The 27,089-nt window shown below is 41.2% G+C and overlaps 1 protein-coding gene across 1 annotated transcript in view; it reads right to left on the bottom strand.

Moving 5' to 3' along the window:
- The window catches only part of zc3h3 (zinc finger CCCH-type containing 3), a 67,635-nt gene that overhangs the window by 30,541 nt on the left and 10,005 nt on the right, over positions 1-27,089 (bottom strand). Inside the window, exon 4 of the mRNA XM_067596258.1 lies at positions 1,895-2,045. Coding sequence (XP_067452359.1) covers positions 1,895-2,045 — 151 coding nt within the window. The remainder of the gene's footprint in view (positions 1-1,894; positions 2,046-27,089) is intronic.

Genomic DNA, 27,089 nt, shown 5'->3' with positions numbered 1-27,089 from the left:
AGGCCTATTTTAAATGTGTACTTTTATGAGGCAGTTCTGCATGAGCTAGTTTTTATATAGTGTTAAAGGAGGGGTCATGCTAAGTACGGGTCCAGCGTGTCATCGAGCCATCATTTCAGGCCTGAACAAAAATCCAACACAGAATAGTGAAAAACAGTCTAACTCCACAATTCAGTACTACATAGTTCAGTCTTTTCATGTTTTCAGCAATTATTTTATAATTACAATTACAATTTATGTGTTTAAAAAGAAATCTCTGATTTTCCTTTACACTGACTTAGTGTGTACTTTAGTGTTCATTTAAGTTCAGCAATTTTGCGTCTCATTTGTTATTATTATTATTGTTAAATTGTTGTATTTAATCCAATGCAAGAAAAAAACATGATATTGGTATTATATATTGGCCATTGGCCGCCCTGCTCACTAAATATCGGCATCAGCCATTGAATAACTCATCAATCGACCACTATTAGAAATATGTTGTGTATTTGTTTGATAGGTACGTAAAACAAAATGCATTAGTTTGTTAATGGTGTTCTATATTTTCAAACCACACAGTGTTTGTTAGTGAGTGTTTAGTTTTAGCAGGAAATTAGCTCCGTACACTGAAACGTTGACTGAATCTGACTCTAACAAGCAGGAGTGACATTAAACTGGGATTAGAGATGAAGATGAGGGGGGAAATGTTTTTGTTTAATCTGCCCAACTCATCAGATGTAACTACCATCAGTTCACAGTTGGTGTGTGAGTGATTGAGTGTACTATGTGTGTGTATGAGAGAGAGAGAGAGAGAGAGAGAGAATGTCAGTATTTTCCTTAAGAGTTTAAATATTTACTTTAATAAATAGCCTATTGCTTGAATATTGTAGATCTTGTTTCATTATTTTTCACATGCAGTTAAACACTGCTGGTTAAAACAAGGAAGTAGTTGGTAAGAAAACCGAGTAGCTGATAGATTTTGGAATCAACCACAGCGGCAGATGGACAAAAAAAAAGTTCCAACCCTGCCGTCACCTAATAATGACCTCCTCGTAATCATTAATTAACTCACTACCCTCAGAGACGACCTCATCACCACACCATGTCACATCATACACACAAAATATATATTCTAGATATGAGTTAAACATGTATGTTTTATGTTTAACTCAGTTGTCAGATTGGCAAATTCCTGTGTTTATATACTAGAAACATATAATTGACCTGTAGAAACTAAATGGAACAAAAAGTCTTAAATTAGTCGCTTTAGACATTTAGCAGCAAAAATTTCTTTTCTCTGTTTTGCATCATTGTCAGTTGAATGTCCTGGTTATTGTTATTGGGTATTTTAAGACGTCACTTTGTGTTCTAGGTAAGTGTGATACACATTTCTCACTATTTCCTGACATTTCATAGACTAAAAGGTTAATAAAAAATACGGAGAGATTGAAAAAAGAATCTTTAGTTGCAGCTGCAAGTTTTTAGTCTTACTGGTGGATTAAAGTGAGAATGATAGAAGGATGGAGTTCAGAGACAGAGGGGATGGAAGTTAGATAAATGAAGGGAGGTGGGGGGGGGTTATAATGGCATTAAGAAAAGGGCCCAGCCTTCCCTCCCTCTCTCTCTCTTTCTCTCTCTCTTTCTCTTTGCGTCTGTCCGGGGTGAGAAGCCATTCCTGCTGGTGTAAATTAATGTGAGGAGCACACTGGTGTAAATGGTTTATTCTCTGGGTTATCTACTGTGTAAAAATGAGCATCATAAATTCCCGACCTCTTCCACTCACATGCTACACATGACGGTGACATAAAAGACACGGCGCTGCTCTGCACTGAAGGATATTAGCCGTTGAGACACATTAAACCTGCAGGAGGTGTGCATGTGTGTATATTTGTCTTTTTTGTTTAATGGAGATCACCTGGCAGACTGGATCCTCTTGGCTCTCCAGGAGAGGGCGGGATTGTAATGGAGGGTGTGTGCCACGCCGGAGCCCGGCCGGGTCACCATCTTGTAGCGGGTCCTGAACACCCGCTGGGAGGCGGGGCTACGGTGGGAGGAAGCGGCGGGACCTGGGAGGAGGCAGAGGGGGAAGCAAAGTTGAATGACAGATGATGAATAAGAAAATCTGATCCCACTGAGACACAGGAGCAGGAGTTAAACATCCGGTCGGTGCGTGAACACTTGCACATACAGTATACACATCATTTTGAATGCGTACAACACACACACAGATACACAAGTTCGTCTGAGGATTCTGGCAGGTGTGCTCTTTAATAAGCTTCACATATAAAAATGAGAGGGAATAACAAAGGCAGAATTTTTATGAGCCTAATAAATCATATCCTCTGTCTCTTTCCTCGCTGCCTTCATCCCTCCTGCCTCCCTCTCTCTCTCTCTCACCCCTTTAAGTCTCATTCGTTATATCGTTTCACAGATCCATCAGTACCAGAAGCGTAAGAGTAGAAAGATCAGAATAGAAAAAAAAAAAAGTGTTTTTATTTATTTATTTATTTATCCGGCTGTGTATCCATCATGTTGTTTTATGGCGGCCTGGCCCACACACTCGCGCAAAGGATTTAATTTGCATTGTGGATCATGTTAAGTCCTTGTTCACACCAGTTTACTACACCGGTTATAAGATCAAAGACTACATGGAGCATGAGCCTCTCTATGGTATGTAAAGGGAAATGTAAAAAATTACAACTTGTGTTTTATTTTTATAGTTTTGCTCATCATCTCTGTGAGTAATAATAAGATTGTACTCAACAAATCAAATGTTAAGATCTGGGAACACTTCTATAAAAACAAGTCCAACAGTGCAAGAAACACAAGAAGTCGAATGATCAGACACTAAAAACATCTGAAATGTCAGTAACAGTTCATCCATTTGCACAGGAAAACTAGAATTTAGGGAAAGTTCAATCCAACTCAGTCAGCTGAATAAAGCTGTTCATACTTTCCACTTTACCCATCAGATTTCGCAGTGACCTCTGTGAGCCAATCATTTCGTTTCTGTCAAACTTAAAATCTATAGAGCAGGGATTTCTGGCACAACGTCACCTATTTCAAAGGTGCTCGGAGAAGGAAATAAGTCAAAACTCCAACAACACTTCTATTATAAAGAACAACTTTATCATGAGATCTCATAACAAATAGTTCTCATAATAAAGTTGTTCTTTATACTAAAAGTGTTGCTGGAGTTTTGACCCCTTTAAATGTCAGAACTGCTCGTCCGCCACCTTCACCTCATTCACCTCCAGTTTCCCCAGAACCAGCTGTCCCTCCAGTGAGCTCATCCAAATCCTGCTGCAGATCACCTCCATCCAGATGTTCCAACTCCTTCACCACCACCAGCACCACCAGTGTCTACACTCAATCAGGAGGGATATTCCTGCACAGCTCATGGTGACTTCATCCGTAAAAATAATGATGTCACAATGGTGTTACTGCCAAGACTCCTCACATATCTCTTTGGCTTTTCCACACAAGTAAATCAATTTCTTTTAAGCCCTTATTTTAATTAGTCTCATCTGATTGAATTAAAGCGGTGAGGTTGCAGATTGCAACAAACCGACCCCCCCATCCAAGTGTGTAGGAGAATGTACGATGGCCGCCAAAAAACGCAAAAGGCCTTCTCTCTAGAGCCAGTGTTTGGTTTGTCTGCTCTAGGCTACTGTAGAAACATGGCGGCGTCAGTGGAAGAAGACTTACTCCCTCTATAGATATAAAGGGCTCATTCTAAGGTAACAAAAACACAATGATTCTCATTTTCAGGTGATTATATACTGATTAAAACATATTTATGAATATTATATTCCTTTAGATGCCACTAAATTCTACACAATGCACCTTTAAGTTTGGATTACTGATAGAAACAATGTCAAAACATACCGAAAAAAGATCAAAGTTGTAAAAAAATGAATTATCTGGCATGGATTTAAAGCTCTTTCTGGAAAATTACGTTTGTAAAAAGCCTTAAATTAATAAATTAATTTATGAATAAAGTAAAACTTGCCACTACTACTTCCTGAAAAGCAACATGAATCAGTCGCTTGCTGTATTCATCTAAATTATTCCAGCAACTTAAAAAAAAAAAAAAAATCTCTTGCATGTCATTATCTGCGCTACGGCTTCCCCCCCTCGTCCACCAATCATTCACTGCGGTGGTCAGTGACAGCACTCTGTCTTCCTAATGAGTAAAGAAAAGACAAGAGTGAAGAGAGGTGTGAGAGAGGGATAACAAATGAGTTTATACACCCAGTGAGGAGCTCATTTCCCATCACCTCTCTCACAAGTCTTTAATTGCCAATTGTCAGGATTGTTGCCGTTTTAATTAGCGTCCAATAACAAACCGTGACCAAGAAGGCTGCGGTGACAAACAATAAAATGATTCGATTTCCACTTCTACACAATCCACCATCTACTCTCCGCTCCCCCCCGCCTCACTCACTCTTCCTCCCCCCCAGGCGCTGGATTCATTTGTCAACTGGGATGCAGCTCTGGATCAGCTGGAGAATCCATCTCAGACAAACATTTACTGTTGAACAAATGACTGCAGGGGGCTTTCGGAAATACTGACTACATGTTTAGGACACAAAAACATTGGGCTGTTTGTGTGCTACACTGCTCTGCTGTCTGGCAGGTATCCGTTATAACTGTACAACAGAACACCTGAAACAAAAATCCAGTTTAACCAGTGTCATTTCCATCCAATTCGGGATCTTTGTCAGGTCAAAATTATTCCCACACCCATATATATTAACACACACACCAACAGGCTGGCAGGCTCTATGGTGACGTGTGGTTAAACATCCAACCAATCCAGAGTGACAAACTCAATGAGTGGAAGTTTTGACCTGACGAAGATCTGACTTAGATTGAAATATTCATTTGAATAAAAATTGTGGCTTTGTAGTAAATACGATGGCAATACTGTTTTCCTCTTGGTGCAGTATTTTAACAGCCTTGCACCTACGTGATGTGTGTATAAATGCAACCCTTCAAATGTTAATTATGGTAACCATAATAATAATAAGAAGAAGAACAAGAAGTTTGCTTGATGCTATGTTAGTAGGTGATAACTCTTACTAAAACAAAATTTGAAATATGGGTTAGTAAACGGCAACGGCGTAATATTACACTCTGGGGTGTCGAGATATACAAAAATAATGGACTCTGTGGAGAGAAATGCTTGCCGCTTTACATCATGGCGTTTGTTGCCTCTGCCTTGTTTGTAATTTCTCAGGGCACCTCATCTTGTATTCTCCCTTATTTATCATTTAATGGTGATATGATCATATTGTGTTATTATTGTACAATTCTTGTGTTGTCCAAATTAAACTTTCTTACTGTGCACTCACAACATTATCAGCTTAACATTTTAGGTGCGCTCACTTTCAGTTTTAGCTCCAAATAAAGTGGTTTTAGATCATCTGGTTTAACTGCAGGCTGGTCTGATTGACTGACTAGATCTCAGAAATTACTTTAGCAAGCAAAATATTATAAGAGCTGAAGAAGTTACAAGCAAAACTATCAAAATAAGATCAAAGTAGCGATAAATTGGAGCAAATGGCTATTTCAAACTAACAAAATCAGTTTTTAAGTTTTGTCTGATGGAATAAAGCAACTTCTGAAAGAAGAGTAAAACACGCTTCAGCGCACTGAACATCAATTTTAATATTTTATATGTGGTTTGGAATATTTACAAGTGTCACACGGTGACATATATTGATATCACAAAATCTATATTCTTGTTAATATTGTGATACTAAATTCAAGCGTATCGGCCAGCTCTAGTTCTGTAGGTGTAACGGATGTGTGGTGGGTTATGAAAGAGAGACTCGGGGGGGAAAAAGAGACAGAATGAGAGAGAGAGCGAGCTATAGAGAGTAGATGGGTGGAGGAGGGTGGGTTTGTACAGGATTAGTTGCCTGGCTTATAGTCACTTTTTCTTCCACAATTCATCCATATTGCAGTCAGAGTTATTTGGGAGTCCTGGCAGATGACAAATAGGTCTTGTCAAAGGTGCTGCCACGACTACCACCCTGCAACCTCGTAAACCCGCTGCCTCCCCCCACACCCCCGACATCGCTAACCCGCACCTCAATCTGCCTCTAAACTCTTGTTCCAAACATCATGTCATCCGCTGTGTCCATGACGCTGTCACACAGCTGTTCCACCTTGGCTACTGTTTAATGATATCTATAGTGAGCTGTGCTGTTGGTGTGTGTGTGTGTGTGTGTGTCAGCAGTGGGATGGATGGACGATGTTGCTCTGATTGTAAACCACTGCAGGTTGTGTTGGTTGAGTGGCTCTGGGAGCAATGGGGTCTCAATCTTCCACTATAGGACCATGACCAATGAGTATGTGAGCACACACACTCACACACAAACACACACACTTACTCACACATATACACCTGGGGTCTCAATCTTCCCTTAATAGACCTTTGACAGTGGCCTGCCTTGCAACGTGGAGCGGGTGGGGGGGGAGTGAGTGAAGCGGCGCCCTGCACTGTGAAGACACCGTTTGCAAACGCATGCAGCTCACACGCCGTCCATCCATCTCTCGCTGACTCGCCGCTATGAATCCGCAGATAATCTACTCTAGTCGCCGCGCGCTGCACTCATCGCTCCTTCTGCGAGTAGCCAGCCTTCCAGTCACAGAGCCACATGTAAGGGTTGGTTCAACGTATGTTCTAACTCTGGAAGAATCTATCCGTGCAGATAGTTTTGGGTTTATTTGCTCAGGTTTTGTCAAATCTCCATCTCCAAGATTTCAGTCTCAACTCAAATCAACAGAGGTGAATGGAAGTTTGTTAATGATGCTCACAGATGAGGGGTCTTTTTAATAATTTTGGTAAAAAGAGCTTCAGATCGGTACTTGAAGATACCCTGAGTTAAGGTATCAGAACTGTTACTGGGAGAGAAAATTCTTACTCTGGATAATCCACAGTTAGTTAGATAGTTTTCATCAGAATTACATTTTACAAAGGAAATACACAACTTGTAGTGTTTCCTGTATAACTGTACAATGGTAACCCCTGCCAGATCAAAAAAATATTTAATCAATGCCGAAAAAATATCCATTCATTTGGAAATCAATAGCACTTGGGAGACTCTGTGCAGTGCTGTTCTGAAACATGAGTCAATCTGTGTGTTGTGCCTGGGAAACTCTTAGTAGTGTAGCTCCTTTTAAGGAATAGCTCAGTGTATAGTGAGTGTGCAGTCGAGAGACAGAGAGAGAGTGTTTGTGTGGCGGTGAGGCTGCAGCTACCGGAGCAACTCACCAATCACTGAGACCCGGGGAGACGTGAGAGCAGCTGCTCACTAACGGCTACGTGTGTTTACAGCAGAGAGCAGGAGGGAGGACAGACGTCTCACTCTGCTCTCTATGCTGAGACTCTGCTGCTGTTGCAGACAGTCAAGGAGCAGACACTTTCAGTTTCTAACTGTAGCATGGTTCAACTTTGACCGTAGTTGTGAGTGCACAGTTTTCCTGCGCAATGACGGACTACAGACATTTGTACAGACACATGAAGTAGTTTAGATTATCAGGTTTAACCTTTGTGTAGTCTTAACAGTCTGTATACTCCTCTTGTCCTAAGAGTCAAAAATTACCCGCCTTATCTGGGCTTGAGGTATCATTGTTGCACTTTATTTAGTGTAAGTTCATTTTTTAAGTTTTAGAACTGGAGGAGATACTATTGTTGCACTTTTTGGGAGCTCCAAACAAACCTCTGGCCTGGTAAGAGGTTAATTGTTGCATTGTTTATTATCTTGCTGCTCATGTTTCTTGCACCACCAGACTTGTATTGTAGATTGCATTGTATTCAATTGCAGTGGAGTGTTTTTCTGCAATTACTTAGGTGAGTACAATGTTATAACTGCTAGAAATGACGCCCATGACTATGAAAATATGACAGAGTTATAATAATTTGGAATTGTACTTTTAATACTGTTTTAAAATGAAATTCCATTCACCTCCATTGTATTGCGGTGGATGCAGAAGTCTAACAGACCTGAATGACTAGATACCACTAAATGTAATTTTAACAACCCTTCAAAACAAAATCTAAGTTTTTTTTCCACGTTTATCCTCTCAGTGATATAACAGGTCTGATCCTCTTCTGTGAGTCCACATGAGGAATCCACTCAAAACTTGTGACACATCACTGATGTAGATCCTGCTTTATGAACATAAAGAGGCAGACGTAACATCACATAAGTGGATCTGGTAGCGTTGAACTAGAGTCCCATCCTTAAGATGACTGAGCCTCGTCTAAGCGACGCGGACTAGACTTTGAGTAAAGTTGTCTGCCACCTCAGAGCTTTCATACTTCCATGCTCTCAGGCCTCTGACTGGGGCTACTGACAGGCCAGTGCTGCACAGCACCTCCCTTCCTCCATCCTCTTAGGGATCCCCCCCCCTCCATATCTGACGGCTAATTCCAGGGAACAGCGGTCTCTGTCTGCCCCCTCCCTGGGACGACCCGATGGATAATAAATCTTATTATTGACAGCCTGTTCCCCCTGCAATCCCATGTTCCCGTCCCCTGGGGCTCATCTTCTGACTCCCACTGCTCTGGCGCTCTTACAGTAGACAGCGATGCCATGCTAACATCAGACTTAACAAGGGAGTTACCACAATTTAATAACCCTCTGTAAGCCAGAGCGGTTATGATAATAAGATCTCTTCGTGTTTGACACCTAGTGATACCTTCTGACAGACTACCCGGAGATGTCAACATAGTTTGATGGCCCACCCTGCCAACAGAGAACTGCATTCCATGGTCTTAAAAATACTGCATCCTGTAACTCATCACAGTATATCATGTACTCCTGGAGTACGCAGAGAATGTGAGTTTGGAGGAGATGTTGCATGTGAACGAATTTAACGCCTTGTTTTAGGAGGTCGGAGGAATGCGCCTCTAGATTATAAAATGTTCTTACAATTCCAAATACCACTCCTCGATGCTAAAACCATCTCTAGTGTAAAGGTGTGTTTCAAAGATGATAGTCTAGGATCCATTTATAGATGTGCTTTTAAAGTAAAAAAAAAAGTCTGTTGTATCTATGAACCAATAGGTCAGAATTACATCGCTAGAACATAGCTGTGATCCAAGATTAGCTCCTGTCAGCTGACATTTAACACTACAAGAAGAAATAAACTTGTCAATAATTGTCAACATTAATATCAGCTCAGTTTAGCTTATCACAGATATATCAGTGTCAATGTATACATCAGCCCGTAGGTAAGAAGAAACTGCAGCAAAGAAATGCTAAAGATATTTTGAGGGTTAAGCAACGGTGACACCATCGCATCGTTTTTCCACCGGAGAGCAAAGACCAGTTTATTTTTCATATAAAATGTCCAGCTCCATAGTTACAGTTCTTTGTAGAAGAATGTTCCCGCCAATATATAGTTGGATGTTTGAAACTCTTTAACTCTGATATCAGTATCAGGTTCACAAAAACCATATCTGTCGGACATAATAATACATGAGTATTATGGATCTACTATGTCTCTGATGTGCTTGTGACTTGCGTTTTTAATTTGTATGTTGCTTTTTTGTTTTTTTTTGTTTTGTTTTTTTTTCACTCAACCAAAAACCTTCTCGTCCTGGTTTACATCTTGCGTACTATTTGTATATGGGGTCATTAAAGCTGCATTTATAGCTTTTTTGGCCACTAGGAAGCAGAAGAATCCCGTAATAATCTGACAGACACCCAGCTCTCACAAACGATTGCCTTACAGAGTTATGTTCAACACATTAGCAATGATCAGCCTATTTAGATCATTTTGAGTCATTCTTTAAGAAAAAATGCTCAAATTCTCTTGTTCCAGCTTCTTAAATATGAATATTCCCTCTAATCATTAGTTGCAGCATTAATGTAGACATCCAGCAGACATGGAAAGAGTGTTGATGACTGAACTATACAGTAAATGTGCCAAAAAAACCCCAAAACTATGAGCTAAAAGGGGCTAAAAAGCTCAGTAGAGCTGCAGATTTTGACATAATTCTTTATGGGTTCATCACTATAATTGACACCTTTCACATGATGATGTTATTTAATTCAATTTTAAGATTAAAAATAATGAGTAGTGGAGTTTTAAGGATTATTCAGTACTTGTTTACGTACTACTCTGCAATATCACTTTGTTAAAGTGATATTGCAGATGACGTTGATTTATTCCTGCAGACTAAAAACAGAACCTGGGTTACTGTGTGATGACAGACGGGCTTAACATGAATCAATCGCTCTTCACTTCTGTACTGTGTCGTTACTGAATTAACACTCAGATGCAAGTTAGAGGCCAGAGAATAAACAGTATTATTCTTAAGAAAGTATTTCCATATGATGGACCTGCCACAGCGTTTGTAGAAGAATACTCAGGGGCTCCATTAGTGTGTATGGGGATGAAGAGTTGGGCTGACATGGACTGACAGGCTAATGGCTGCTGTAGGACCACATACTGACACAGGAGGCCCCCGGTGCGTGCCATCACTAGACCCTGTCAGCCTGTGTGGTGCTGATGTCCTTGCAGAGAGAGGCGTATTCAGAGGGAGGAGTGTGTTTTGGGAGGGAGAGCGGTGGCGGTGGTGGTGATGGTGGGGGAAGAAAAAGGGGAAGGGGGCTACTGGCCTCGTCCATCATCGCAGTGGAGCCATCAGCTGTAACATATACCAGCTGACCCGGGGAACCTCGGGATGAGCGGGAGGGCACACAAATGAGGTTTGTGCTAAGTGCTACGTATAAAAGAACAGCAAGGTTGGCACAATACAAATATATAAGAAGACAAAACATAATAAATACATTTTAGCCAGTGTGCAGCATGCAGGGTGTCATTTGATATTAATACAATCTGATTTTTGGTGCAGATACCAAAACAATATTTCTTAAATAACTTATTTAGAGAAATAGAAACATGTGTTTCTACCAAGTTCTTAAAAGTTAAAGGTTCCCTTGCCTAAATAAAATAATCCAAAATTATCAAAATTTTGATTTATAATACTATTTGAACAAAGAATAAGTAAACAAGACTACAAACAGACCTTACATTCAGCACCAACTCACAGTATTCAACAGTTTTCAAACACGTTTTGGATTATACCAAAAAAGTTTGTGATTTTGTCTGTGGAGACACCTAATTCTGTTTTAATAATGATTAGATTAAACTTATTCCTAATTGTTTAATTTGTAATTAGCATAAAACTTAGCATTACATTACATTGTATATCTATGTATCTATATCTAAAAATTATTATTTTAATTTAATATTTTAAAAATAATCTGCAGGAGGATGATATTTTAAAAATTAATATAATCAAAGGATAAAACCATGAATGTTAAGAGCACTATATATGACTAAGTATGTTTCCAAATTTTGAATCGCATGCAAGGAGACTTAAGAACATCCTTGATGAATAATTAAAAGATAATAGCCTCTATGTGTGCTTTTCCACAGCAGCCATACGCTCCTGGAGCCAGAAAGAACATCAATAACGTAAATAAGACATGATGAAAACACACATTTCCTCTGAACTCAACCTTGACCCTGACACCAACGCTGAGAGCTGACAAAATCTTTAGCGGTGATCGGGACTCCGTCAGGTTGTGATTTGCCACAAACATTTCATGTGTGTCCCATGACGTGTGTGTCACACACACACACACACAGTGTTGTGTTGGGTCAAAGGGACTGACTATGGCTGTCAATCAGCAAATCCCATTAGAAGCATCAAGAGGAAGGGCCCGGGGCTTTGTCCACTTAAGGACTGCCATTATTACATACGTTATATACTATGTGCATCTGTTTGTGGGGGTAAAGGAGAGTGTAAGTGTGTGTTTGTGAGAGAAAGAGAGAGTGAAAAGCATACAGAGGGAGTGTGTGTCATAAAACCTTTTCAAAGTGTGACTGGGGCACTTGAAGGTTAAGTGAGAGCATCCCTAAAGGGCAACAGCAGATTCCACAGGGGATGTGAACCTCTGCCCTGAAGGATACACATCAAGACCCCGGAGCAAGTAAGCAGCCCTGAGGGGGGGGCAGGGGGGGGGCAACAAACACACAACAGACTGTGACTGACTGATAGAGAAGAAAGACATGAGAGGGAAGACATGTGGACAGAATAGTACGCTATTAATGGCTCTGAGAGCAGTTTTTTTAATCGAGTTGTTGATTTTTTTTTATTTTTTTTTTTACTGACCATGACGTGGAGGTCTTTATGAGGTCTGAGAACCAGAATGTGAGTGATAGTGAACTATTTCTATTTACTTTTTTTTTTGCAATTTTTGTTATTGTTAAGTAATTAGCGTAGCTATTTCAACATCTTTTTTCCTCTTCTTCTCTTATTTCCTCTCAAGGAGATACAACTTGTATGTTTACATAATTAGACTTGCAGGTATATTTGTGTGTTAGAGATCAGCTGATACTTCAGCATGGCCGTTATTAATGGCGGAGTTTATAACATACGTATATTCAGACGCTCTAAATATCAATATCAGCCTCAACAACTGTTGTTTTGTTGAGAATCGTTGTACCAAGAAGTAGTCTGCGTCTCGGCTGCCAACACTCTCGTATTAGAATAAAGTAATATTGAGACAGAAGAGCTGGCGTGTGGACTTAATGTATGTTGTCTGTGTTTCATAATGAGTGACGAGATGGAGACACATGCAAGGGTCTGCGGTTTATCTGTCACCACACACACACACACACACACACACACACACACACACGGGGGAGCAGAGGTGGCTCGGTGGTGTAGATTTAAACCAGGTTCTGGTTGCAGATGCCAGCGTGTTACGCATCCATCATGCTGCTGATTCTTTTGGGCCAGTGATTGATGGACCCCGGTCAGCCGGTCGGACACCGGGCCCTCGACTTCTGTTTTAGCCACTGAGTGAGAGACAAGGAGGTGATGTACAAGCCCGTCGGGAGGAGCGCAAGCATCATGAATGAAGAAGGTGGGGGGGAAGGGAAGGGAGGGTGAGGGGTCGAAAAGACTGGAGGACGGCCGGCGCTGGATATAAGGAGTATTTAGATGTTCTTTACACTTGGCTGTGAGCGGAGGCGCTTCGTTCAGGGGATAAAAGTTGGGCTCGGATACAGCTGCACTCCTTCAAGGTCAGAGAACAAAAACACAGGCAACAGTTTGCCACTTAGCTCTTTACACCGCCAGGCTAGTGATTTCTCCTTCTCCAGTGTTTTTCCTTTTCTCTACATTGATTTGTCAAATAAGGAAGAGGCAAAAAGATGCTACATTATACAGTATGTGCTATGAGTAATTTACTGCATTTACACTATATATGTGGTGTGCAGCAGGTCCTTTAGTTCTAACTTCAACTTACAATGACATTTTTAGACAATAACATGCTTCCAACGTAGTGTCAGCAGTTTGTCTTTCCTGTTTCAACATGACATTGTCCCTGTGCTCCAGAAAGAAACCGTTTTCCCAGTTTGGTGCAGAAGTACTTGACTGGTCATCGCAGAGCCTTAACCTCTATCCCATCCAACACCAACAAGCCACCCAACACCAGTGCTGGACCTCACTAATAATGCTCTTAAGACTGAATGGGAGAAATCCCTGCAGTTACATTCCAACATTAGGTAGAAAGGATGAAACCAGAAGAGTGAATTGTTGTGTAATTGTTTAGTTTGTTTTATGAAATTTGATTGATTTTGCACGGATTGCTGATTGTTCTATTTTTGTTAGCAGAGTTGTGCTCTTATCATGCTGATCTTTACTTCCTTTAGTGTTTAATGTAATGAAGAGGGCCTCCTATATTAGCTAAACGCTACTTCTATCCTTCTGTTTTTGTCGCCTCTACGCCCCTCTACCCTAACGACGGCCTTTTAACTCAACCTTCACCAGTACCTTATATATATAATGACAGAATTAGGATAAGAAAGTGTCCTGCTTGTGTTACTGTAAAGATTTGTGTGTCCAATAATATATAGAGTATAGATTTACAGATGACCCTTGGAAATGATACTGATATTTGACCTTTGAGTCTCGATGTAATGAAGAGGGCCTGCTGGAATAACTACAGAACTTGTGTCTGACGGTTCACTCTGGCCCCCGGCCACGGTCAGCTCAGTGACGGAGGGGGGGGGGGAGACATCGGCTCTTGACATGGTACTGCATTTACTGGGGTGAAAAGTGAGGGTTCAGGGGCTAAAGGTCAAGAGGGAGAAAGGGGGGACGACGGCATGATAAGGGACAGTCAAGTCTCTTGTCGGCTCGGGTGCTAATTTGGTGAGGGCAGGGGGCCAAGGGGCTTCCACTCTCCTCTTTCTGAGCCTTTGGAAGACCAGCAGGTGCTCTGAAGAAGACGGCTCCAAATAAACACCGTGTCCCAACCGCTACTTTCCACCTTTCTCTTCTTCTTCAAGCTCTCCATTAATTAGTCTGCTCCCACTAAGCTATCCACTCTTCAGTTTCAGTTCTGTAATAATTCAGTGTTACTCTCCTTGTCTACATGTGTGTCCTTAGGTTTATCTGCCCTTCTCTTATGGACCATCCTCAACAGCCCCCTCATTCTATGGTGGCATTCTGGGTGCAGCTGCCAGCCGCTAATTGGTCCCTTTGGGCCGAGGGAAGAGCTGGCAGCAGCCCGCTAAAATGCTGATTGCAACCAGGAGGAGCGGGCATCTGCTAGGAGCGGACACCGCTGCCCAACCGCTGGCTCGCAAACATATACACAGAGGCATATGTACTAATAAAGGTCTTTCAAAGTCACGGCAGAGCAGAGCATGGCCTCTGTTCAATAACACTGAGACCAGACTAACATCAGTCTAGTCGCTACATAAAGTCACAGAAAGATCACAGTTATTGTATCGTCATATGACAGTTCTAAGCTTGTTTTTATAATCCGCAACAATAATTGTCCAACCTTCATGTACTCTAGCTTAACTAAATCAACGCTGCTTATTAGTGGCATCACATCCTTAGCCAAAAGGTAAGCAAACTGACTGCAATACACACCATCTGCGTTGCATAACGTGATGCCATTTGATGCTTGTAGCACATACTGACACAAGACGAGCCAATTTTGGCGACAAATGTGATACATCTACTGCTTTTCTAGAATGTCAAAGCTAGAAAATAAGACAGTGAGTGGCGTATCCTGACGGGTCAACATGTGTCAGCACACGTGTGTCGGAGATACCGCCGGTAAGTGGGTGCACATAGAACACAATGGGAACAGGTATTTTGAACGTGTCGTAGACTGCAGTTTCAGAAAACCTACTGATCAATCAACAATACTGTCCTGATAAGACAATAACAGCTCGAATCATTATTGGTATGACATTTGATATGTTATCAATTATTTCAGTATAAGTTGACATCTTTCTTATCCTTCAATTAAACAATGAAAATGTGTAATTAGTGTTAAACATTCATGCATGAAGTCTGTTGCTATATGAAGAACAAATCAAGCTATGACTCAGATTTAAGGTAAACTGTGTAACTCGTTCTCAAAGGTTTTAATGCGACTAATATTAAAAATACACATAACTGTCCAAATTTTTGACACAACAAAATCTTTTTCCCTCGACATAAAGGTGCACCGGTTAAACAATCCTCATCATCGTGGTAATTGGACACGCTTTGCTTTGAACCGGTCGTTTATTATGTACAAACTCATTAAAGCAAGAATGCACTGAAAGACAAGCCTCAATGTGAGAGAGAGATAAGTGAGGAAATAGCAGCATGGTAATCCTCTCCAAAATAGACCCGGGGGTCGTGAACCTCAAGCTAAACTGTAAGAGAGCAGATATGCTATTAAGTATCATATGCAAGCACGCACAGATGCGTACATGCAGGCGTATGGGGGGTGATAGCAGGAGGCACCGAGATCTAATGTTTCTGACAGAAACAGGATGGAACGAGGTGGCTTCTTTATTTCACTATATGGCTTGACCTTTTCATTTAACCATAGTGCTATGGGATGGTTGTGGAATATAAACCTGACATAAAGCATTGAGCCACAACCTTCCTGTCTGTGGTTTAACCTTCATTAAAGGCCTTGATGAAAAACCTCTCCCGTCTCATTTTCCTTGTCTTTGCAATGTATGTATTTAGTTAGTTTTGTTTTTATCATTTTAGATACATTAATGAATGCATATATTATTAAATAATCGACAGAGTTACCCATGTGTCAGTTGGTCCCTGCAAAGGCTGGATTATGCTTGAAAAGAAGTACGTAGCTTGTTCCAAACACCCAACACCAACAGTTCACATTTTCAGATTGCATTTATGCACTGGTTGTACACTGGATAAGTAAACACATACAAAGTGGAACTCAAAAATTCCATCAATAACATGAAGTAAAGTGACAAAAGATGACTACAGGAAATGTTTCCAGGAACAGGAGAAGCACTGGGACCAGTGTATCATCAAGCATCTCATGGAGAGTACTTTGATGGGGATTGGAAAGGTCCAACTGAAAGATTTATAATGACTTTTTTTTTTAACAATTCCAGAAAGTTTGGGGTGCCCTCCCCTTCGTAAGTGACAGAAATAGGTCCAGTCAAAACCCTGCCTCCTTTCTCATCTCTGCTGGCCAATCACGGCGTGAAGTGGGTGTGAATGTCAGATTTTCAGTTTTATTAGTTATAGAAATTGAGAGACAAAGCTCCCAACATTGGAGAGGTTTGTGAAGCCGTTCGACCGTCCAAAAAGCAGTTCTGACAGAGTAGATCTGGAAAAAAGCAGGAAAAGCCTCTTTCTGGGGCATTGATGTCACTAATTATTTCTTTTTTTAATGTTAGGATCTTTATGTTTGGACCAGAATGTTTAAATGGTGGGTGATGGTTTTCTATCTGATGGTGGATGGAAATCAAAGGAACTTTTAATAATAAACTTATTCCAAAAACAATCAACCATGAGAAATAAGAATCTACTAACCAGTTGTTGTCCCCAGTGGGTCACACCACTGTTCATTTTCTTTACTCACATTGGAGTTCATATTGTTAATGGCAGCTATTTGGCAATCAGTCCAGCATTACTGTCATCGAACAAAACGATCAATGATATCAGTGTGTGTCTCCACAGAGACAGAGTGAGGTATTTAACGGCTAAGCCCCCCAAAGACAGGACACAAATTAACCACACACACACCACAGGGACACACACACCACAGGGACACACACACACACACACACACACACTGAGAGAAGCCCCCTGGACAGGAGACAAATTAACCACTTCCCACAGAGCAATTCACACAGGAGCAGGGGACAGTAAACGGCAAATGATCAATATTGCCTTCTTCAGGGAGAGCGCACACAATATTAGCCCCGCACGCAGATACATAGAACACACAAACTCGTGTTCAGGGGGACAGTATATCAATCCTGTGCGTAACATAATATTTTAGGCCCAAACGAAGGCAGTTTGATCCTGTAGCTCCTCCATGACTGACGACGTCTGTGGTCGTGATGCTCTTGTCTCCGTTAGACAAGTGGCTTTCTTCTTCTTCTTTTTTTTTTTTTTTTTACTCCTCTTTAACTCTGAAGCTACAATGACAGGAGACAAACTAGCTATTTCCCCCAGAGCAACTCACTGGGGACAGCAGAAAATGAACTGCCCCAGATCAATACTGTACTCTCTCTCTCACAGTCACTGGCTGTTCTCTACAGACACACAGAAGAGTGTTGGTCATGAAGGGAAGGACGCTTCGGTTTTTATTCTGAATTTCAGAGAGGGAGATGAGTGTGTTTATGTGCATGAACCTTCATGATTGTTAACTGGTAAAAAAAAAAGCAGAGTGTGTTTATGTGTTAAAGCATTTTAAGCCACATGACAACATCCTGGACACTGATAAAGATCCAGGTATCCAGGTGTTTACATTCATGATGCAGCCTGGCTGTTTGTCATTCTCTGGTTAAGGTCAACCTGCAGCTTTAATACATCACAACTCAATATCCTTGTTTCCATGAATAAACCAACTTACCTGCAGCAACACAACCACAGATAAAAAGATCCTCCCACAGAGATACTGAAGAATAAAACTGATGTAACCATCAGCTACGAGTCAACTCAGCGGGTGACTTTACACAGAGGAAATGATGTCACACTGACTCATTCTCACTAAAATGTTTTTACCTTATTCTAACCATTTATGACTTTTTAAAATCATTTTTAAATCTGCAGGTTGTATGTGATAATATTCTGACGATGCCATTCATTAGATGGTTGGTGTTTATATGTTTTATGTTTACTGCCTTTACTGTATTTGTCTGCATCATTACTGTTTAATCTGATGACTCATATGTTTTGTGTGCCTGCTATGTATGTTATCTTGTTTGTATATATATTTCTTTATCTCCCAGATTATAATCTGGCACATTTTTGACATATTGTTGTCAATTAAACTTAAAGATGTTGCTGTAGTCATTTCTTTAACATCTGTATGTAGGTAACCTGAGGGACTTTAAAATGATCCAGAACTGAAGAAATAAAAACGGAATTCTTTCTGTATTTAAGCATAAATCAGAGGATGTGACAAAAAAACTGCTAATGTGATTAGTTGAGAGGTAAGGCTTTTTTGGTCGTCTTTCTAACTAAATTGAAATCAAATGTTTAATGAGATAGGCAGTATCTATCAGTCTTTCTCGTTTGTCAGTGAGACACTAAAAAAAATGAGACAAAATCAGTGTGACAGAAACATTACTGCTGGAAGAGAACCAGCAGAACGGCAGAAAGGCATCAGTTAAAACTGCTGGCAGAAATTCACATTTACATTTGCCATGATGTAATGTTCCCAGGTCATCATCCTCCAAAAATAAATAAAGTAAGGTGTCGGATTTAATTCTGAAAAAAGGTTGCCAGTGGTTTCAGATGCCGACACGAGAGCACATCTGTGTAAATATGCGCATGCGTGATGCAGACAGTGTGTGCAAAACAATCCTCGGTCTGACTTTTGTGTCGCTGTGACAGGTTTCTGATCTGAGCGGGGCGGGAGGGCACTAGTTGCTCAGGTTGCTGAGCCAGCAGCACACATGTGCAGAGCCCCCTCTGCAGCTCACAGGCAGGAATGCAACAGCAGCTGTGCTTAAGTGCACACGCATGTACGCGTACACGTGCAGGTGTGTATTTAAGTAAGTGTGTATGTGTATGTGAGTCCTGAATCTGGCTGTACACCCTGACCCACTCTCAGGTGAGTATAAATAGTACTGACCCCTGATTCTGGCTTTTCCTGCCAAGTCTCTGCTGGCCCGAGAAGACGTGATGAAATCAAGATCAGCAGTCTTCTTTGACCAATCAATGCAGCCTGCTGCAGTCCACTGCCCGTCAATGTGGGACCGCAGTCAAACCATTAATACTGCCAAAAGACACTAGCAACTGCGGATAACCGACCACCGGACAGGCTTTAAATTAGGAACAGACCAACTAATCATCATCAAGATATCATCCAATTAATTGAAAATTATTACATTTACTGATATCAAATGATTTATCTCTGCTTCCTCCTCTCAGCTGTGAGGGTTTGCTGCTGTAGTCTGTTTTATAATCTTTGTAAATGGAATATCTTTGAGTTCTGGATTGATAGACAAAACAATTTGAAGACTTCATCTTGGATACTGGGCGACTGCGAGGGGGAATTTTTCACCATTTTTTCACATTTTATAGAAACTATAAATTAATTGGAAATAATAGCTGACAGATTAATTACTACTGAAAACGGTTGCAGCCATACAGACATGCAAACACATAGAAAACTAAAATGTATCCACGTCAAACCTTTCAATTTCAACACTTTCGATGGCCACAGGGGTCTTTGCTGCAGTTAAGTGCTTAATAAAAGATTACAAAGGCAATAATTAAGACATTGTGCTAAAGTGAAAATATTAGTGTCTGTCAAAAAATAACAGCGGCCAAACTAATGTCCCTACTAAGCACCGTGACTCCTTAAACATTTTGTGTCGGTTTACTCGATCGGAATGTCGGGTCAACGTGTTGAGCCTCTATTACAACACCAAAGATGGTCAACAAATCCTGCATCATTGTTTGGTCTGTAGTAGCGGTTATTAATATCACACCCAGAGCTCACAGACTGAGTCTCACCTATCACTGCTAAACCCCCTTCTGCCCTCCATGCCAACCATGTTGGCATGATCGCTGCACGAAACGAAACGGCCGCAGCTTCCAGCGCCCGCGTTGCCATACCAAAACAGTTACACCTCCCCGACCACAAATGCCAACGCCGCTGATGCCAACTCACTGACAGTTACGTAGAAGGAGCCGCAGCGCTCTACTGTAAATCATACAAGTCGTTTCAAATGAGGCTGCAGGAGGAAGTGAGCCACTTAATGCTGCCATCGCTGCAAGAGCGACGGTCACACACACACACACACACACACACACACACACACACACACACACACACACACACACACACACACACACACACACACACACACACACACACACAGAGCAACGCAGATAAACACAGACACACTTCCCTCGACCGCACCGAGTTGAGGACTCAATTACTCTGCTTCTGTTCAGAGCAAATCTCACTAATTAAATAGGTTAAGCATTAATTATTCAACCAGAGAGAGAAAGAGACCCTTGACGAGGGGAGAGGCGAGGGAGAAGGTACCGTAGGAGCACGGGAAGGGGATGATGGAGGGGGGATGCGGCGTTCTTCTCGGGCTATAAAACAATCCTCACCCAGCGCAGCTAATCAATACAGCCCTACTGGAATTAGCAGTTATCTTAAAGCCCTTTAACAAGAGCGTGCTGCCCTGACAAACACAAACAATCATCCATTATTAAATACCAAAACACAACTGAGGCCCCGCGGAGGAGGGGAGGTGGGAGGGTTACGTGTGGTGTGGTAATGGGAGGAGGGAGTTAAGTGAGATCGAGGGAGAGAGAGAAACAGATGAATGAAAAAGAGAAAGAAAAGGAAAACTAAAGGTTAATTCTGGTTTATTACAACGTGGATCTTACTTTTGGCCGTCATTTCCATTATATACTGTACTCACCATATTGCTGAGATGTAGCAACGCAAATCTGTTAGTGTTTTTTCCTCATAACAAAATATATATTTGGTTAACCTGCAGGTGCAAGCAGCATGAATCTATGCAGTGTTGGTCGGTCCACAGCGAAAGATTTCAACAACTATTGGATGGCTTGCCATGAATTTTTGTACAGACGTTCAGGCTCCCCAGAGGATGAATCCAAATGACTTGTGATCCCCTGACATTTCCTCTAGCGCCACCATGAGGTTGACAACTGGTTCAGAGGGAAATATCTCACCAACTATTAACAGGGATTGCCATGAAATTTGCTACACATAGTCATGGTCCCTTGAAGATAAATTCTAGTGACTTTGTTGACTTTTCTTCGAGTGCCGCCAGCAGTTTTCACTTGTGCTGTCAAATATTACAACATCTACTGGATGATACAGATATCCACGGTGCCCACACAATATATCCTGCTGTCATGGTGATAGACTGTTCCTCTAGCACCACCATCAGGCTGACATTTTTCTTTAATTGAAATATCTTGACAACTATTAGATGGATTGCTGTGAAATTTGGTTCACATGCTCGTGTTCCTCAGAGGACGAATCTTGATAACTTTCCCCGACCTTTCGTCAAACGATACTTTGGTTTATGACCAAATTCTTGCAAAACTAATGACATGCCAGCCTCATCTGTACTTTGTGTTTAGTGGTAATTAGCAAACGTTTGCATGCTAACACGCTAAAGTTGTTGATCTACCTGCTGTGTCTTCTCACTCTCAGAAGGTTTACATTAGCATATAGTATTTGATCAAAGACAGAAATAATACTGCAGTGACCCTGTATGAGTGTCTTAATATAATGTCAATTATACATATGTTAACTGAATTATGTTTATACTGTTAAAATAGAATTTCTTTGTATGTGCATTGCAGTAAAACCCTATTTAAATGTTTCTGGCTACAAACTACAAAAATAAGTTGTAATAAACCAGAATAATCATTTAAAGACACACAGTAAGAGGGTGACAGGACCAATTAATCATTCAGTTAACACCTGTCCATCATGTCTCTGCTGAGGAATCTGCTCCACATTTGTTCCCAACGTCAACAAAGATACTCCTAATGATTAGATCTGGGGAACACCTGTAGGGAGGTTATGGTGGATTTAAGGAGTCTATCCCCCAGCTCCGAGAGCAGGGAGGTCAGGGACATAAGAGAAAGTTGGGGCACTGAGCTCACAGTTTTGCATGCCAATCATAGCTGGAGAACCAGTCAAAATACCCAGGAGACCCTGAGAGACTGATCAAAACTTAACTTACCCCCTGGGAGGGACAAAGACGCAAGTGGTCAAAGAGGGAGGAGGAAAGGGATGAACGAGGGAAGCAAGGAGGCACTTAGATGGGTGGGAAAGGAGTTGTAGGAACCATTGGGGGAGATAGTAGGGGGTCACTGAATAACTCAACAAGACCAGAATAGACTTGAAGGGTTCGGGTGTCTAGGCCGGTATGACTGAAATGGAAAGTTGGAAAGGCTGAAAAAAAAAAAACGTCAAGAAGATAAGGAGTCAGGTTTCCCCCTGCAGCCTGTGGGCCTCGACCTGAAGCCTGGCTTTAGGGTTTGGATGGAGCGCCAGGTGGAGTAGACGGGATGGGGAGGGCCTCGGGGATCTCAGTCGAGATAGAGACAGACAGAAAGACAGAGATAAAAAAGATAAAAGCTTACAGTCATAAAACCTGAGCTAGAAGGGATGATCAGTTCACATGACGATACAAAATTCACTAACATTACAGGGATATGAGTCTTGGCTTCCACTTGGCTCAGGCAGCCTACTGAGACTTGCAGCCAAGCCATCAATTAGGGGAATACGTTTAATCCCTGTGGACAGGGAGGAAGTAGAGAAATAGAGTGAGGGTGTGGGTGACCAATTACAGAATGTGACTGCAGAGTGAAAACCAGAAAGAAGGATTAAAGAAGGTAAAGTACTGAAAAAAAGCCTGAGCACTGTGTGTGTGTACGTGTGTGGTCAGTGTGACCTCTGTAGTGATGGTACAACAACACGAGTCTTGAGCCTGAAGGTCTCGACCCCTTTAGAGCGCTGAGCCCCAAATTTGGTCGACAGAGCAAACAGCACGTACGTAACCATACTAAAGATGTTCTGTCTGTAGTGGAAGTAGAGCTGGGCATTATTTGAACAGTTTTGACACTAGAGCCAATATGATACTCAGGTTTCGGGAACAAATATGATACCAAAACAATACTTCTTTTCTATAATATCGTACTCTAAGAATAGCCTATAAAAGCCTATAAAAGCCTTATATAGCCATAAGACTATTGTGTCTGGGATTTGGATCTATTGTGTTGTCCTGACCTTAAAGGCTGCATTACAATTTATTTATACAAATTTCTGAACTGAGCTGTGAAGCTTCTGTTAGAAGTTTAGGCTTTTCTTTTTGAAAGAATTGTGCAGCAACAACAAGTTTCAAAAAACTCTTACATGCAAATACCTTTTGCGAGCAATTAGTACATTACTGTTAATGAGGTATTTGGCCCAAAGATTGTGATGTTTGAAGCCTACAATGAGAGGAGCATTTAGTTTAATCATTTCGTTAATCAGTTTTCAATCATCTTGCATGTTGCTTGTGCACATTGGGCACCTTGTCTTTCGAAGGGCTCCTTTGAGTGTTCAAAGTTGAAAAATATTCCATCCTACGGCCTCTTTGCTCTCCAATATGATGGAAAACCCCCCACAGTTGATAACAAGGAAAATGTTACTGCCAAGTCTGTTTCACCAACAGACTTATGACAAATAATAATTGGCTTTATGATAATGTTTTTCTATGTTGTTGCCTAGTCCTAGACTAAAATCGTCCCTGATTAGACAGCTACAATGTCATTTTGTGCCAAAAAGTATACGTAGCAATCTGGACCCAAAGAACTGGGCTCAACCATTGTTTTAGATTAATCCACAGTTCAACTTTGGCTCTGCAAAGCTAATATAGAGATACCTGAGTTGACCCCTTAAAATAAAGACTGCATTACGAGATTAAATAGTACAGTATAGTAATTTATAAACTTCCTAGATATCCCCAACAAGGACTGAAGTGATAAACTTCCCCCATGTCAACAGCCATGCCCAGTGCCCAGATAACCCTGCCCAAGCCTGAATGACCAACCAGTGACCCCCCGCAGACATGCAGTCCCCGCTCTACCATGTGTCCAGGACCGTGTGTGTGTGGGACATAATTAACATGCCGGGCGCTCCTCAGACTCTTTGCTCATCTTCCCACGTAAACGGCAAACCCCCAATGATTATTATGGTAACACATTGGTGTGTGCAGACATATGGAGGAGAGCTGGGGAGGATAGGGTTACTGTCATAGGGTCGGGGGTACAGCAGGGCAACTATACCGGCACGCTCTCCAACTGACAAAAGGTGAAGATTTATGGAGAAGCTCATAGCAGCCCCCCAAACTTTCTCCTCCCTTTTACCAAAACAGACAAGCTTAATGCGACACAAGACCCAAAGCCCTCTGGATATAATGTCACACACCGATTAGTAAACGGAAACAGCTTGAACTAAACTGAGGTTAGATTTTGCTGTGTGTGTGTTGAGTTTACCCAATTTTTAAAATATTTTACTGAGGTGACAGTTTAAGGACTGTAGCAGTGATTTTGAAGGTTTTAGCAGGTGTTACATATCATGAATATTTTACATTTCTGTTGACTATTCTGTAAAGCAGGCTGTAGTGTTCAGAGTTCAGAATGTGTTTTTATAGGTATACTACGCTGGATTGGTCGGTTAGTGTTTGTAAACACACACACACACACACACACGCATTCAAAGTTGGCCCCTCCTCCCTGGTTCACCGAGCGAGTGAGAGAGAGAGAGAGAGAGAGAGCAGCAGTGGTCGAGCGAGCTAGAGAGTGAATGAAGAGGGCGCTGGTGAGAACAAAGCTGTGAATCAGATAAATTAAATGTTATTTTTATATTTGTATGAGTCTATATATTGTTTTTTGCATAGTATACCTTTAAGTTCAAAGAATTAGTTTACATTAGGGCTGCAACTAACATTTATTTTTTATTATTGATTAATTTCTCTATTATTTTCTTGATTAATTGATTAGTTGTCTGGTCTAGAAAATGGCAGAAAATGGTGAAAAATGTCAATCATTGTTTCCCAAAGTTCATGATGACATCCTCAAACAGTCCACAACTCAAATGTATTTATCATCATAGAAGACTAAAAAAACTAGAAAATGATCACATTTAAGAAGTTGGAACCAGATAATTTTATCATTTTTACTTGAAAATAACTAAAAACAATGCCGGTTAATTTTCTGACGTTCAAATAAACAACTGTTGCAGCAATACTTTCCATTAACGTCAGTATTGTAGGCAAATCAATTTTTCACAATGCATAAACAAAGTTACCATTGTGAAGTACAGACTTCAAACCAATCTATACTTATACAGCAGTAATCGACACATTAATGGAACACATTGAAGTCTCTGCTATACTCTAAAATGCACATACAAAAATGTTCCATACGTGCACTTAACACACTTGATTTTTGATTTTGGTATAAGTACCAAACCTCAGATATCAAACCAAGTACAGTATTGACAGTGTTTCCTCTATAATTGTACAGGCCCAGTGGACCACCGGGCCAACAAGAGGCCCCGCCGGGCCAAAAAATCTTTTATTTAATGCCAAAAATAATGCCAAATATCCATTCATTTGTAAATCAATAATCATTTGTGTTTAAGAGCCTCTGTGCGGCACTGTTCTGAAACGTGAGTCAACCTCTGTGTTGTTGCCTGGGAAACTCTTGACGTGATGTGAGTGCTTCATCTCTTATGGGTTTTTTCGGTGCGTACCACCGGGCCTGAAAAAAAGTCTAGGGGAAACACTGATTGACATTTTTCAAACAGTACGCAGCCCCACCAGAAAGTAAGAAAAATACTCTACAACATGCATTGTACAATAGACAGCAGTAATATCAATTTAAAAAACACTGAAATCACTGCTTTAACAGAGAAAAAAATCACCATCACTGACTCAAGACAACAGCACGAAGAATTAGCAAGAGCCTTTTCAAATACTGGAAAGTTACACCATAGTTCACGTTCATACTCCTATAGCTAAACACCGCGACAACCCTTTTCCCCTGCCAAGCCGTTTACCAATAAATGACACCGGCATCGTCTGCCATGTGTTCTCAAATAATTAGTACGGCTCTGCCTGCGTCCTGATAGGTGTCTGATTTATTCGGACAGCCTGGCACATGTGCCACTCCTCTGGATACCAAGAAAACATTTACCTCCTTAACTGGGAAGGAGTCACAGTAATCTCTGGCTAAAGTTTCAGGACTCAATAGTATTGATTACACATTTCAACACATGCCTCTAAACTCTCCCCTCCACCCCCCCTCCCTTACAGATCCACAGGATAAAAACACCCCCTCATGACAGCCCTCTAAGCTCATGCAAATATACGATCCAGTGTTATCAATAAAAGACTTAAGGAACATCTCAGAATATATACATACATAAAACTTGTTGCACATGTTTATTTTTTTCTCAAAAGAAGTTATCCAGTCATTCGACCAGCTTTAGCGGCGCATTAATTTAAAAGTGTTGACTACTCTGTGTGTGTCCTCCATGAAGGCCAGCGAGGTCCATCTGCATGTTGAACTCTAAATGAGGCAGAACTTTAATTATGGCCAGTTGACAGTTTGATGAGAGTCTGGGGAAGGAGGAGGGCTCTTACAACACAGATGGGGAGGAGTTACTAATGTGGACGTACTGTAGGTACAGGGGGTCTGATCACTGGCATGCATGACTCCCTGGGTCCTGAGAGGTTAATCAAAATGCCAAATGTTACCATGCACCGCGACACGGAGCTATACTGAGTCCCGACCTGCACAAGACACCGTCTTACATGAGAAACTGAATCATTCCTGCAACCAAATAGCCGTACTGCTTATATATATATAGACACAAACATAACTCTAAAGTAGATGTTATCTTTTGTTTACGCTCCGTCTCTGTGTCTGCGACGGCGAAAGCAGCTTAAATCGTTACGGCGATGCAACAACTCTGTTTGCATGTGTGTGGGCGCACATGTCT

This window comes from Thunnus thynnus, chromosome 8 (assembly GCF_963924715.1).
Source record: "Thunnus thynnus chromosome 8, fThuThy2.1, whole genome shotgun sequence".
Lineage (NCBI taxonomy): Eukaryota > Metazoa > Chordata > Actinopteri > Scombriformes > Scombridae > Thunnus > Thunnus thynnus.
Note: the sequence above shows the minus strand (reverse complement) of the source record. Positions and strands in the feature narration are given on the sequence as shown.